At 43.1% G+C, this 12465-nt stretch overlaps 1 protein-coding gene across 1 annotated transcript in view; it reads left to right on the forward strand.

The window, feature by feature from the left end:
* The first annotated feature begins 1709 nt into the window (after positions 1 to 1709).
* Positions 1710 to 12465, forward strand: part of ASXL3 (ASXL transcriptional regulator 3) — a 129649-nt gene continuing 118893 nt past the window's right edge. Inside the window, exon 1 of the mRNA XM_030445427.1 lies at positions 1710 to 1803. Within this exon, the coding sequence (XP_030301287.1) occupies positions 1750 to 1803 (54 nt within the window). The 5' untranslated portion in view covers positions 1710 to 1749. The remainder of the gene's footprint in view (positions 1804 to 12465) is intronic.

Consider the following 12465-nt stretch of genomic DNA (forward strand, 5'->3'; position numbering starts at 1 on the left):
TAGCTGTTACAGAATTTTGTTTCGTTAATGTTTTAAGTGGAAACAATTGTGAAGTCTGGATAGGTGTCACGGTACGGAACTATCTTCTATGTATCATTTCCAATTAGAACATAGATAAGAAAGCGAGGGATGCTTCTGCATTTGGAACACCATGCACCACCTCAGTGCTCTTCCAGAGTGTTTTGGGAATGCTATCAGGTCACCATTTCTGCTTCCTTCAGGGCTGCCCCAATCCTTTTACGGATAAAGCAGCCTGAGCACTGGGGGATCGCAGGGAATTATTATATATTTTTTCCCAATTAACTGTACATTTGTGGGGAAATACAATGTAATGTTAGAAGGCAAAAAGGCAAGGCAGAACTGGGGTGCTGTTGCGAGAGGCACGAAACAAGGCGCAGGGATTGAACAGATGGCCACACAAAAGCCTGAATAATTTCTAACTCGTTTCAGTCTGAACAACAAACTCCGAATAAATTCCAATAGTATTCCAAATATACTTTCATATTTGGGGGAGGGGAGGAAACAGCGGAGAAACCGCACACCGCAGTATCCCGTAACTCGGGAAAGGTGTGCTAAGTCCTTCGCTTCGCATTCCGTGGGTATCTTAATCCTAGGTCATCCAATAAAAGAAAACATCTTCCAGCAGTTTTACGAGCCCAGCACATCAACTCCTTTGTTTCCACTGGAACGAGAAGATGTTCTTTCCTGTTCCGACAAGAAAAGGAGTTGAGACGCTACGGCGGGATCCCTCCGAGCTGGCATCTCTTAGCCTGGGGTTTGCTTTGTCAGATTTCGGCACGCCGGGCGAAACGAAGCGCGGAGGGGACAGGCGGGATCCGCCGCGGCGGACGGGCGCGACAGCCGCCCAGCAGCAGTCCCCTCACCGCGGCGCTCAGCACCCGGTCCCCGCCCGCCGAGCCAGCGGGCTGCCCCATCCGTAAGTACGAGTCCCACGGGGAGCTTGGCACGCCGGGGGAAGGGCTGGGCACTATTTTCGGTTGGGCTATACCGAACGCGCTTTCGGCCTTAAACGACGAGAGCAGCGGCCTGCGGGCGACCGGGGCGGGGGAAGTAGGGGGCTGGGGGGAACACGGGGCAACAACGGTACCGACGGCGCCCACAGTCAGAAGCGACACCGCTGACCCGAGCGGCCGCGGCCACCGCCCCCGCCCCGGCAGCGCCCCGTCCCCGGGGAGACGCCCCGCCCGCCGCGCTGCACCACGGGAGTTGTAGTCCGGCCGCCCTCTCCACCCCCCCTCCCCCCCCTCACCGGGGCTCCGCTCCCCTCCCCACCGCCCCCAGCCCGCGGGGAGAGCGGCGGCGCCGCGGCGGCTCTCGCGAGGCTTGGCGGCGGGAGCGCTCTCGGGCGGCCTCCTCGCGAGGGCGGCCGCCGCCGCCGCCGCCGCCGCTGCCGCCGCGGGGATGTTTGGTGCGGGCGCCATTCCCCCCCGTGACGTCATAGTGCATTGTTGTGAGCGTAGCGGAGCATCCCTCAAGCTGTCAGCTGTGCCGCCGCCGCTGCCGGGAGCCGAGCCGGCCCGGCCCCCTCTCCCCTCCTCCTCCTCCTCCTTCTTCTCCTCCTTCTTCTCCTTCTCCTCCTCCCCCGCCCCTCCCGCCCCGGGGGCTCCAGAGCTCGGTGTCACCGTATCATTGTCCGTACGGAACCCCTCCGGGCCCCCCCCACCCCCGCCCCCCTCCCGGTCCGCCCACCCTCCCCTCCCCCCAGAACCACCTCAATGAAATGCAAACATGAAAGACAAGAGGAAGAAGAAGGACCGCACCTGGGCCGAGGCTGCCCGCCTGGTAGGTGCCGCGGCAGCATTGTGTGTGTGTGCGTGTCTGTGCCGTGTGTGTCCCTACGTGCGCCTGTGTCTGCGCGTCCCGCCGCCGCCGCCAGCCCGGCGCGTTGCCCGCCGCTTTGTTGCCGGCGGTTGGGGCCGTTGGGGCGAGCGTGCGTGTGAGAGACGGAGAGAGAGAGGGAGGGAGGAAGGGGGAGAGAAAGAAAGGACGAGTGTGTGTGTGTCTGTGAGTGAGTGAGAGTGAGTGAGTGTGTGTGTGTGTGAGTGAGTGAATGAATGTGTATGTGTGTGAGAGAGAGAGAGAGGCTGAAGGAGAGGGTGTTTGAGGGGCTCTGTGTGAGGGACTCTGAGAGTGAGAGAGAGCACGGGTGTGCATGAAGGAGCGAGTGTGAGAGTGTGTGTGTGAGTGTGAGATAGAGGGAGGAAGGGTGCCAGCGTGTGCGAGAGGGTTGTAAGGAGGGAGGGTGCGAGGGAGCTTGTGAGTGTGCCACTTGGGGTGTGACGGGAGAGGCCGGGGTACCCCCAGCGTGAGGAGAGCTCGGGCGTGCCCTTGTGTATTTGGGGGGGGTGGGGTGTTGGTGTTGGTGAGGGGGTGGCTTCACCCCCGGCGGTGCCGGGGCGGCCCGTTCCGAGAGTGGCGGTACGGGCAGCCCTCTCCTCCCGTCCCCTCCTGGAGTGGAGAAATAGCTACATCCCGTCTTCGGTGTATGTGTGAGAAAATGCCTATTCTTCTTTTGCATGTGTGTCTGTGAATAACTTAGGGTTTGTTTCTATCTCTGCAAGATCGTGCGTCCAGATATTCCAAGAAAATACCTTCTTTTCATTTTAGAGAAAAGTGAAATATCCGATAATTGCTTTTTCGTCCCTTTAGTGCGCTGGAGTGAGGGGCGAGGACGTTAGGGAAAACTCTGTCCTGAGATTTCCCTTCACCCTCTCTGCTTCCCCCACTAAGCAGGGAAATATCCAGGGCAATCAAACCCACTTCTGGAAAGACTCCGTGGCTCTGGCGAGCTAGTCCATTACCACTTCATTAGGAAACTGTCTCCCTTACCGTACTGTATCTGTTTTCCTGATTCTGTATTATTGTCTGCTAAGTGCAATAGAGCACATTGTTTATGGGGCTTTTTTTCAGTTTCGGAGCATGTACGGGGCTCTCGACATTCTAGGAATTTTACAACAAACAGTTAAGCTCAATACAACATGTAGGGGCGGTTGTATGTGTTTGTATATGTGTATTCTGCGAAGCTGGGTCTGATTCAGCTCCAGTTAGGTGTATAGAAAGATGACAAAGCTAGAAAGACCGGCTGCGGGTTATATTGCTTTTTATATCTAAACCAACTTTCTCTTTTATCCATCTCTGATACAGACTTAATTGCTTAAGTAATGTGTCTGTGCTAATGGTGTGTCTGTGTCTGGTAATGCGCTTGGTATCATTGCTATTACTTGTTTAGTTGTGAAGCACGTTTCTTGTAAAAATGTTCTCACCTTGTTGTATGAATTCCTACAGAAGTTCAGCCTCTCCTACATAAATAATTCCAAAGTATGAGGCAGACACTACCTATAGATGTCTCTGTAAGCTGTTCCGAGGTATTATGTTTGCTCAGTGCTAAATTCTGATACGGTTTATTGTGCATCCTGTAACATTTTGTAACAATGTGGCTTCAGTGAAGATGTTGTGATACAGTGTTGCTACTGTACTCTCATTTCTCATGAATGTAATAAAAGTTTAACTGCAGTAAAAAGAGCTTTGCCAAATGAGTTTTGGCAGTGGGTGTTGCTGTAATATTTGTTTGTCCATGCTTTTCAACTAGCAACATGTATTCAAAAGTCTATAAAATACATAAAGTGCTAATGTAACTTTTTCAAGTTGCTGCTGCCATTGCCCCTACAAGCTGTATTCGGTTTGACGAACGCAGATAAAGGAATTCTATTGAGTATCAAGTAAAATTACTATTCCTGTGTGGTCCAATATATGGAAAAGTTTAAAGCCTCTGGAGAACAAAGGCTGAGCCAGTGCGAGGAGAAGGGCTAAGACTTTTATTTTCATGATGTCATATCACTCCATACTCCCCCCCAGAAGGGTCATGATTTGCTAAAACGGAGTGAAAATTATACATTGCTGTATGTAAATAGTGGAGATACTCAAGGTCACAGTTTGCAAAAATCGAGTAAAAAATGATACACTGCCATATACGTGGCGAAGATAGACAAGGTCCACAGTGTGTTTTTGTCTAGCCTTCTGGGGTTGCCAGAGAACTGGGAGAACTTGTCCCAAGTCTATATAAAGTGAATGATACATAGTGCTGCTCTTTTGCTGGGCTTTACTAGTATAGTTACTTGTGTCTGCAAATCACAATGAAACACTGAAGCCAAAATTGCCGCTCCTTAAAGTGTTTTATGTTAGGACCCTGATGGTTCATTATGATTGCGTTTTCTTGGGATACATCAATAATGTATTACTGCAAGGTTGATTAAATCAATTTCTTTCCAACGACAAGTAAACAATGAAGTGATTGATACCTACTCACAAAAACTGACTCATGAGTTGCCTAAATCAATATGTTGTAAAATTGTAGGCTGCTGAATTATTTTCAGGAACAGGAGGCTGAATTAATACATAAAGCAAATATATGGATATTTATGTGTTAACATTTCTGCAAAAGCCCTTACATTACAACAATATTGGGCTTTCAAAGTGAAGTGCTAAGAAGTGTGAAATGACAGAGGTGACATTGCTGGCATTGCTTTTTCACTCTGTTGTGCACATCTTTGTATTACAATCTGGACTTTAAATGATGTAATGATATACTTGCATGCTAGTTTCCCAAATACTTTGATTTCACTTACTAGAGGCTGCTGATTTTTTTTTTTTCCTTTGTTTGATGTAAGGGGCCATACTTAATCTTCTATACACCTTTCAAATTTAGTGCTAAAATATTTTTCCTTTGTGTTTCAATTGTACATAGCTATTATTGGCAACACCCAGTAGCTTCTCAAACACAAATGTTTCTATACTTATAACATGCCTATGAAGTTAAGTATTTTGACCTCTGCTTTACCCATGCAGAGTTGAGGCATGGAAAGATTAAGTACTTTAGCCTAAGCTGTGCAGGAAATCTGTGGGAGAGGCAGTTACAGTACCAACAGCATCTCAATAGTAGTTCTGTTTCATAGTTATAAAATCATCTTCCTTCTGTGGCTATACTTTTGCCTCATTCACTTTCTAATACTATTTCTCTCAGAGTAATTATGGGAGAAACGGATATGGTCATGTCTCTGTATTCAATCTATATTGAAACTCGTAATGCACCATGTAATAGTTACGGATAAAAAGGAGTACAAAAGCTGGACGCAAGCCTGAAATCATTACACAGCTCTCCATTTCCCACTTTCACAGTGAAAGTAGTAGAAGTACTTTAGAATAATGTATTACATGACAATCTTAAAATACATCGTAATGTGCAAGTAGTAAGTGGTGAGGCTCCAAACTGACAGTCAGTGTTGCATATGCTGTTTCTTGCTATTTGATTAAAGGATGCTGGAGGACTTAAATTCCTGCAATGCAGTGTTTTTTCAAGCTGTCCCCTTAATTTTTATAACATAAGCAGGAAGGGGGCTCCCATTATATTCAGCCCTTGCTGCAGATACTGCGTATGTGATACGGTCAGTGAAACGGGAGCTGCTGGCATGCCCTGTGTTGGAACTTGCATTTTGTGGAAGAATCTTCTGCAGAGAGTTGAAGCTTTCTGTCTGCAACACGCTGCTTTTTTCCTCATGCAAGTCTGCTTATCTTAGGGCAAGGCATAGCCCAGCTTACAAGCATTCCTGGGAAATGAACGCATGTGCAGGATCAGTGGAATGGTGGCATACCACTAACAGTTCATGTTACAGAACCCATTTTGTAGAACATGCATTGTTATGGAGAAAATTGCAACCTGTCTTTACAACCTGCCAAAGGGCATATCTTTGATGTAGACCCAATATGTCAACTCACTTTGTACTTTGCAGCGGTCTATAGCAATGCTTATGTACTACCTGGGCATTATCTCCTCACCAGTTTTCTGCTTTTTGTGCCTGATAGACACTTGAAAGAATGAGAACAAAAGAAAACATTTAAGTGAAGGAGAAGAAACATGCTGTCTTTCCTCAGTCCCAGATCAGTTGATCCTCATTTGATGAAACTATATTGTTGGTTTGTGGTCATACATGGAACTCATAAAAATTGCATAGAAAGGTTAAACACTTGAATAATTTAATCAGTTTTAAGTGTTTTCTTTCAGCTGAAAAAACTTGAATCTATTTAGTTTCAGCTGTTCGTGAACTCACAATGACTCACAAGGAGTTGCTGACAAGCCCCAAAATAGTGAATTCTCTTAATAATTCACTGCCATAAAAGAAGTAAAAATGAAAGATTCCAAGAACAAACTATGTCCAAGGATACTCTGCCACACAAGATCTGATAACAGTTTTAAGCAGTGGTCAAACTTTTATTATTTGACTGCCAGATACAATCCTTTCTCATTTGTGATACAGAACAGTTAAAGAGGCCTCAACAAAATGAGTGGAGGCTGCTTGCCTCAGGAATGCAGAGCTCGGCATATGTATGAAGCATAGAGCATCTGCTTATGAGGGGTGATAGTTTATTTTAACATTTTAAAAAGGCTATTTTATTAATAGCTTGCCCTTATTATTGACCTCTTCTCTTTCCTGTAAGTGGTGTTTTGAAATACAGATGAATCAAGTCTCTATCACTGGCTGACAATAGAGCAGAAGAAAATCTCAAGAATGAGAACAGTAGTGCTTGTTTGATTATTCATGTGTTGAGTCTCCTCTACAGTATTTTTGCTTTTTCTTTGCCAAATTTCCTTCTGCAACAAAGGTTTTCTTGTGTTACTGAAGACTATCTGCTTTATAGTGCTACAGAGAGTCCTTATGGCTTAGGTGATGTGGGCACATTGGGTGAGTAATATTCATACCTTAATTCTTAAGTTTCTTGCACTAGTCCCTTGACAGGATGACAGGATCCAGCTCTTAATTAGGAGTTGTTCTCTTAGTCCTGTAAACTTTAAGAAAATTACACTAATTAATTAAGGAAATCGATGGTGAAAAAAACCAAACAAACTAAACCTCATGAAAAGCAACAAAAGCCCATTGGAACTGTTAGCTTGCATGTTACTGTTTAATGTGTCTGGCTGTTCAGAAGCTGATTGTTGCTGTGTCTGGTCTGCTAAGATAGTGTACTTGAAACATACTGTATAGTGGTATGGAAGTATTTTTGCATTACATCTTCATATTTGAAGACCACAAATAAAAGAAAAAATTAAAGACTACAGTGATGGTAGACCACTGATGATAATCCCTTTGACTTTTATCTTAAGGTTTTGCTTTTGTTACTATAAATAACATTTTAAAACATAGTGTGAAGGGAGCTTTGCGCATCTCTAAAAATGAGAGATTCAACGTAAATGCTTTACAGTATTAAGGTTTTCTTTGTTGTTGGTTCAGCAGAGACCTGCTATTATTTCCATATTTGTTCTGAGTTAATTCTTTTTCAGACATGCAGAAACATTGTGGCTTGGGAAGTTTTGATGGCCTTTCTCTTTGATCCACAATCAATGCTGCTTTGAAGAGCTATATTTCATTTTGGCTTCCTCTAGGGTTTCCTCCAATTTGTTTCATTCAAAGTAATTTTTGCACTTGTTAGACAAGGTTGAGCCTACACTACTTTTTTTTTGCCTTCTATGGTTGTGATTTAAATCACAATATTTTATTTTGTTAATATGAAATAATACAGCAATTAACATGTTTTAATGTTTTTTTTTAATTTTGAACTGTGATCTGCAAATAAAATAGATTTAATCTAAATTAGTTCACTTTTTGCATTGTTCTAGGGCAGAATGAGAGGAACAAGATTCTAACTTTTATCTTGAGACAGAATTTTTGAACCCTGGTCACCACAGACCTTTGGGAGGAAGGCAGGAACACAACTGAGGAATGGGAACTGTTCTCAGTAATGTAACCTTACTTCTATCAAAGCAGGGTAATAGAGGAGAAAATCATTACAAGAACCTAAATATGAGCATTTCTCAACAATATGACAGCATTCTCAGTGGCTTAAGGTATGATGCTCAGTGTTATAGTGAATGCTTCCAGTGGCACCTGACTTACCTTTCTCTGTAGTAGAACCAATCCTGTCATGCTCCATGTTTCTGTTGAAATATCTGATCTGTTTTCTTCCAGCAGCTGAGAAGTTTCTCACAAACAAGGTTTGGTCACTTGCATGTGGAAGCAGTTAAATAGATTCCACTACCCACATCCAAGAAAACCCTTACCCACCCTTCACAGCTAGGTTGCTTTGGATTTCCTAGCTCAGTCAGTTCCTCAGCACCCTGGTTCAAACTGTGTCATTGCAGCATCCTAATCTGGATCAAGTAGCATACCGTCCTCAAGGTGCACAGCCAAGCTCCCTGTACTTCCTGCTGTAAACTTTCTTTGGTCTTTATACTGTGACCAGCACATTATAGTTGTGGAGGATCACTTGCTAAACTTGACCTCTTGGCTTTGGAGTAAGAGGATTTTTTAAAATGCTGTACGCTTCAAAACGTTTTCCCTTTTCCTGGGGGTGATGATGATGATGATCTTGGCATTCCCTGTGAATAGCAATAACTTAATAGTGGTCTTCTTTTCTGCTATCAAGACCTGAGAGAAGATGTAATCAGTGGAAATGATTTTGTTATGATTTCATGAGTTCCATTTGAAACTGACCAAATGCTCCTCTTGGAGAACTTAGAGACTGAAGGAATCATGTATCTTAGCCTTCACTCTGGAACAGTCAGCTTCCAGTGCAAAGGCCGAAGAACAACCTTGAATAGAGACAGCTCTAAGAAGAACATGCTGGTTCAGCCTATTTGCTCATCCTGTTCAGGTTGTAAGTCCCAATGCTGCTCAAGGATGACAGGTTGGCCATGGGTGGCCTATTAACTGCTTACCTGCTTTGAATCACATTCACGCACTCCAAATAAATAAAACTATTGATGTACTGGCCCTCTGAGGCTGCTCTGTCTTTGTGAAGTCCTGCTAGTTTCCTGTTGCTGGAGTTGGTTTCTTAGGAGGAAATGTACTGGCTGGGAATGTAAAAAGGGTAGAGAGGTGTCTTCTGACTTGCATCTCACTGAAGATCATACCTTATGCAGACCACTACCTAAATAAATCCATTTATGTGTATAGTGCTTTATCACAGACATCACGAGTATCGACACAGCCATGTGGATGCCTTCTTTGTAGAGCTTGTTTGGTGTCAGTGCACTTACAGGGGTTGGGCACTGCATGGGATAGGGGTTGGAGGGATCTAGAGTAGCACCATTCATTTTGGTCTAAGCAAGCTCTGATCTTTCTGACATTGGAACAGAAAACCAGGAGTGTCCTGATCTTTTCATCCTTGGAATGTTAAGAGTTCATCTCTCTTTAATGGCATTAGATCAGCAGGGCAAATTCTGAGTGGACCTTGACATGTAGCTTTCCTCAGTATCAGAGGAACTTCAAGATGAAGTTTTTAACATGTGGGATCCAACTATTACATCGCAGGTTCCAAAACTGATGTGGTATCCTGTACCTCAGATGTCTGAGGAGACTTGTTTCGTTACCTAGGGAGGTTGTTGATGCCCCTATCCCTGGAGGTGTTTAAGGCCAGGCTGGATGAGGGCCTGTGCAACCTTATTTAGTGGGAGGTGTCCCTGCCCTGCAAGGGGGTTGGACCTTGATGATCATTAAGGTCCCTTCCAATCCAAACCATTCTATGAGTCTATGAGTAGTGTAGCACAGAATTTAGTTTCTGAAAACATATGCCAGGATCAGCAACCACAGTCTGGTGTTCTGGAATCATTGGGAGCATTCACAGAATCATTAAGAAGATTGGACTATAACTCTTTGTAGAAGACATTCCAGATCATGTCCTAGATTTGTGCTCACAGTTTTGGAGGATCAGAAAGTAATTTCTTTAAAAGGCACACATTACATACTCCGTTTTAAAACCTGTCCTCCTGTATAAATAGATTGCTCTAGTTGAAGCTGCGGTGGTGAGAAACTCTTCACTGCTTGTAGAGACTCAACTCTGAAGATCATTATCCTGTGGCTGATAGTTTTATCCCATAGAACATAATCTGGTTTACAGATAACATTTCTTGAACTGCAGAACTGTTCCTTGACAGGCAAATGTCTTGAGTTAGTAAATTATTTTGTCTGGAGAACCTAATGTTGAAGCTGTTCTCTCTCTTTCTTGTTTCGATCTTGGTTAAATATAGGCAGAATCAGAAATTTTATGAAGCAATCATTCTAGTCTGGCTTTATATTTCTTTATCCTGGTTAGCTTCCTGTATAACTTGATGAAAGAGCCGTAACCAAAGTATACATCAACCATTTGAAACAAAGTTTTACTCAGTTTGAGCTGACTCTTAGCAGCCTGGACAACCTATCTAACTGTGGGGTTACTGTGGTTTACTACAGTTGGTGAGATGCCTTGTGAAATATCTGGAGTTTAATAAATCACAATCAATCTTCTTGTCTCATATGATTTCTTGCCTTTGTGTCTTGAACCCTCTTTGTATAAAATGAGGCTCTACCACAATCGTTGTATTGCCAAAGTACTTAACTTCATCCTTCATTAATTTTTTTATTAGTTTTCTTTCACTTCATCCATTTTAACTGAATAAATTCCACATCCACATTCAATACATTTTTTGATGTCTGGTTTTCGATAAATATTCATTCTTTTTTATGTCTCAAAATTTGCAGTTATACATGAGCTTCTGGGATATCTGTTGGCATTGCTGTTTTAGAGAATCATGGGATACACTATGTCACTATGCTTGTCTGCCAGTATTTCCTAGCAGGGATTAATAGGAGAAAACTGGACATAACCTTCTGTCATTCTTTTGGAGCAAGATCAGGCATCTGTCTCAAAATTATGACACTCTTATCCCACCAGCTTCTTTAATCTCATTTGGTGTTTCTGCCATTTTGAAATTCTAGATAGGTAAGACCAATGAGAATTTCTCTGGAATTCAGTGTTTAGAGTGGCAAAAGCATCTTAATTCGAGCACTGCTTTGGTAATTACAGAACTGATAATCATAGAAGATGAAGTCAGAAAGGGCCTCAAGATCACCTTGTATGTTTAGACTTGAAAATAAATCACATGCCCCACATTTGTTTTTATTTTGTGGAATTGATAAAATCACTTGGTAACTTTCATTACCCTAAGAGACAGGAATTCTCTGGCCTTTGTCAGAATCTGTGTAATTTCACATCCTACTTAAAAACCAGGAGAACTAGGAGAATAAAATTACTATGAAATTTTGTCTGAAGGGCATGATTTAGAATTGAAATGCATCATTACCTCTTTTTTTTTTTTTTTTTCCTGACAATGACTAGATAAAAAATATGCATTTTCTTGTACAGATTTTGTATCCATTTACTGGTGCTGATTCACATTCTCTGCTTTTTCAAGAGTTTTTTCAACTTAGACTCGATTTTTTTGGCAGTTTGATATAACCATGCTGCAGTAGGCTTGCACTTAAAGCAGTAGTGCTTAATGCATACTAATCTATTTCATAAGCTTCATTTGTGATGCAGGTTTTTGAGACATCTTGCAAGCATTCATCTTCTATCTTGGAAAAAAAAAAAAGTGGAATAACTTGGATTGGGTCCATCAGACTAGATTGTAGAAGAGAAAGGCAAAGCATTGGTATAGACATAAGTTGTCTTTGTAAGGCTACTGATACTTGAAAATAATGGTGAAGAGTCTTGTAATGATTTACTTCACTCTGCCCGATACATACGTGCAGCTGGAGATCTAGAATATAGATCACAGCACAACAGTGGCCTCCTGGGCAATATCTTGATTGCTTTTTTCCAAGTAATCCAGTAGGAAGTATTTGATGGGAGGACAGAATAAGGATTGCACCTTTTGATGTGATTCCTTGAATTCCTGACTTAGCAGCCCATATCTTGTATATATATTGGGTCACAGCCCTGTAAGTCTGACTGAGAGAATAACTGAAAAATCTTTACATGTCTGGGACATTTGATCTGCCCATAACAAGCCCCAGCATCCTTTGGGATCATAGAGAGTCAGGTTGGAAGGGACCTCAAGGATCATCTGATCCAACCCTTCTAATGTTATTGTTTATATGAGATGTCTCAGCACCCTGTTGAGTTGAGACTTAAAATTTCCAAAGTGAGGGAATCCAACACTTCCCCTGGGAAGAATTCCAGTGTCTGATTGTCCTTATAGTGAAAATTTTACCTCTTGTATTCAAGCAGAATCTCCCCAGGAGCAACTTGTGCCCATTGCCCCTTGTCTTGTCCGTGTGACAAGTAGGTAGACTTCTCTAGGTAGACTGTTAGCAGTAACAAGATATGGACACTGTTCTAAGCTCTTGGGTTAGTCCTGTTATGTGGTTGTTTCACCTCATAAATCAAATTCTTCATGCTAAAATGCTGTTCCTCCCATCAGTGTTCAGCTTGCTAGTTTCTCCTGTTGCTTTTGGAATGAGAGCTATGCATCTGAGTGGAACTTGTCAGTTATAACCAGCTCTATGTTTTTGCCTTGGGCTGATGCTTCTCCTTAGTAGAAGTCTTTTTGTGAATACTGTAGTTTCTAGAGAGTAG

Source organism: Calypte anna, chromosome 2, assembly GCF_003957555.1.
Source record: "Calypte anna isolate BGI_N300 chromosome 2, bCalAnn1_v1.p, whole genome shotgun sequence".
In the NCBI taxonomy this organism is placed as follows: Eukaryota; Metazoa; Chordata; class Aves; order Apodiformes; family Trochilidae; genus Calypte; species Calypte anna.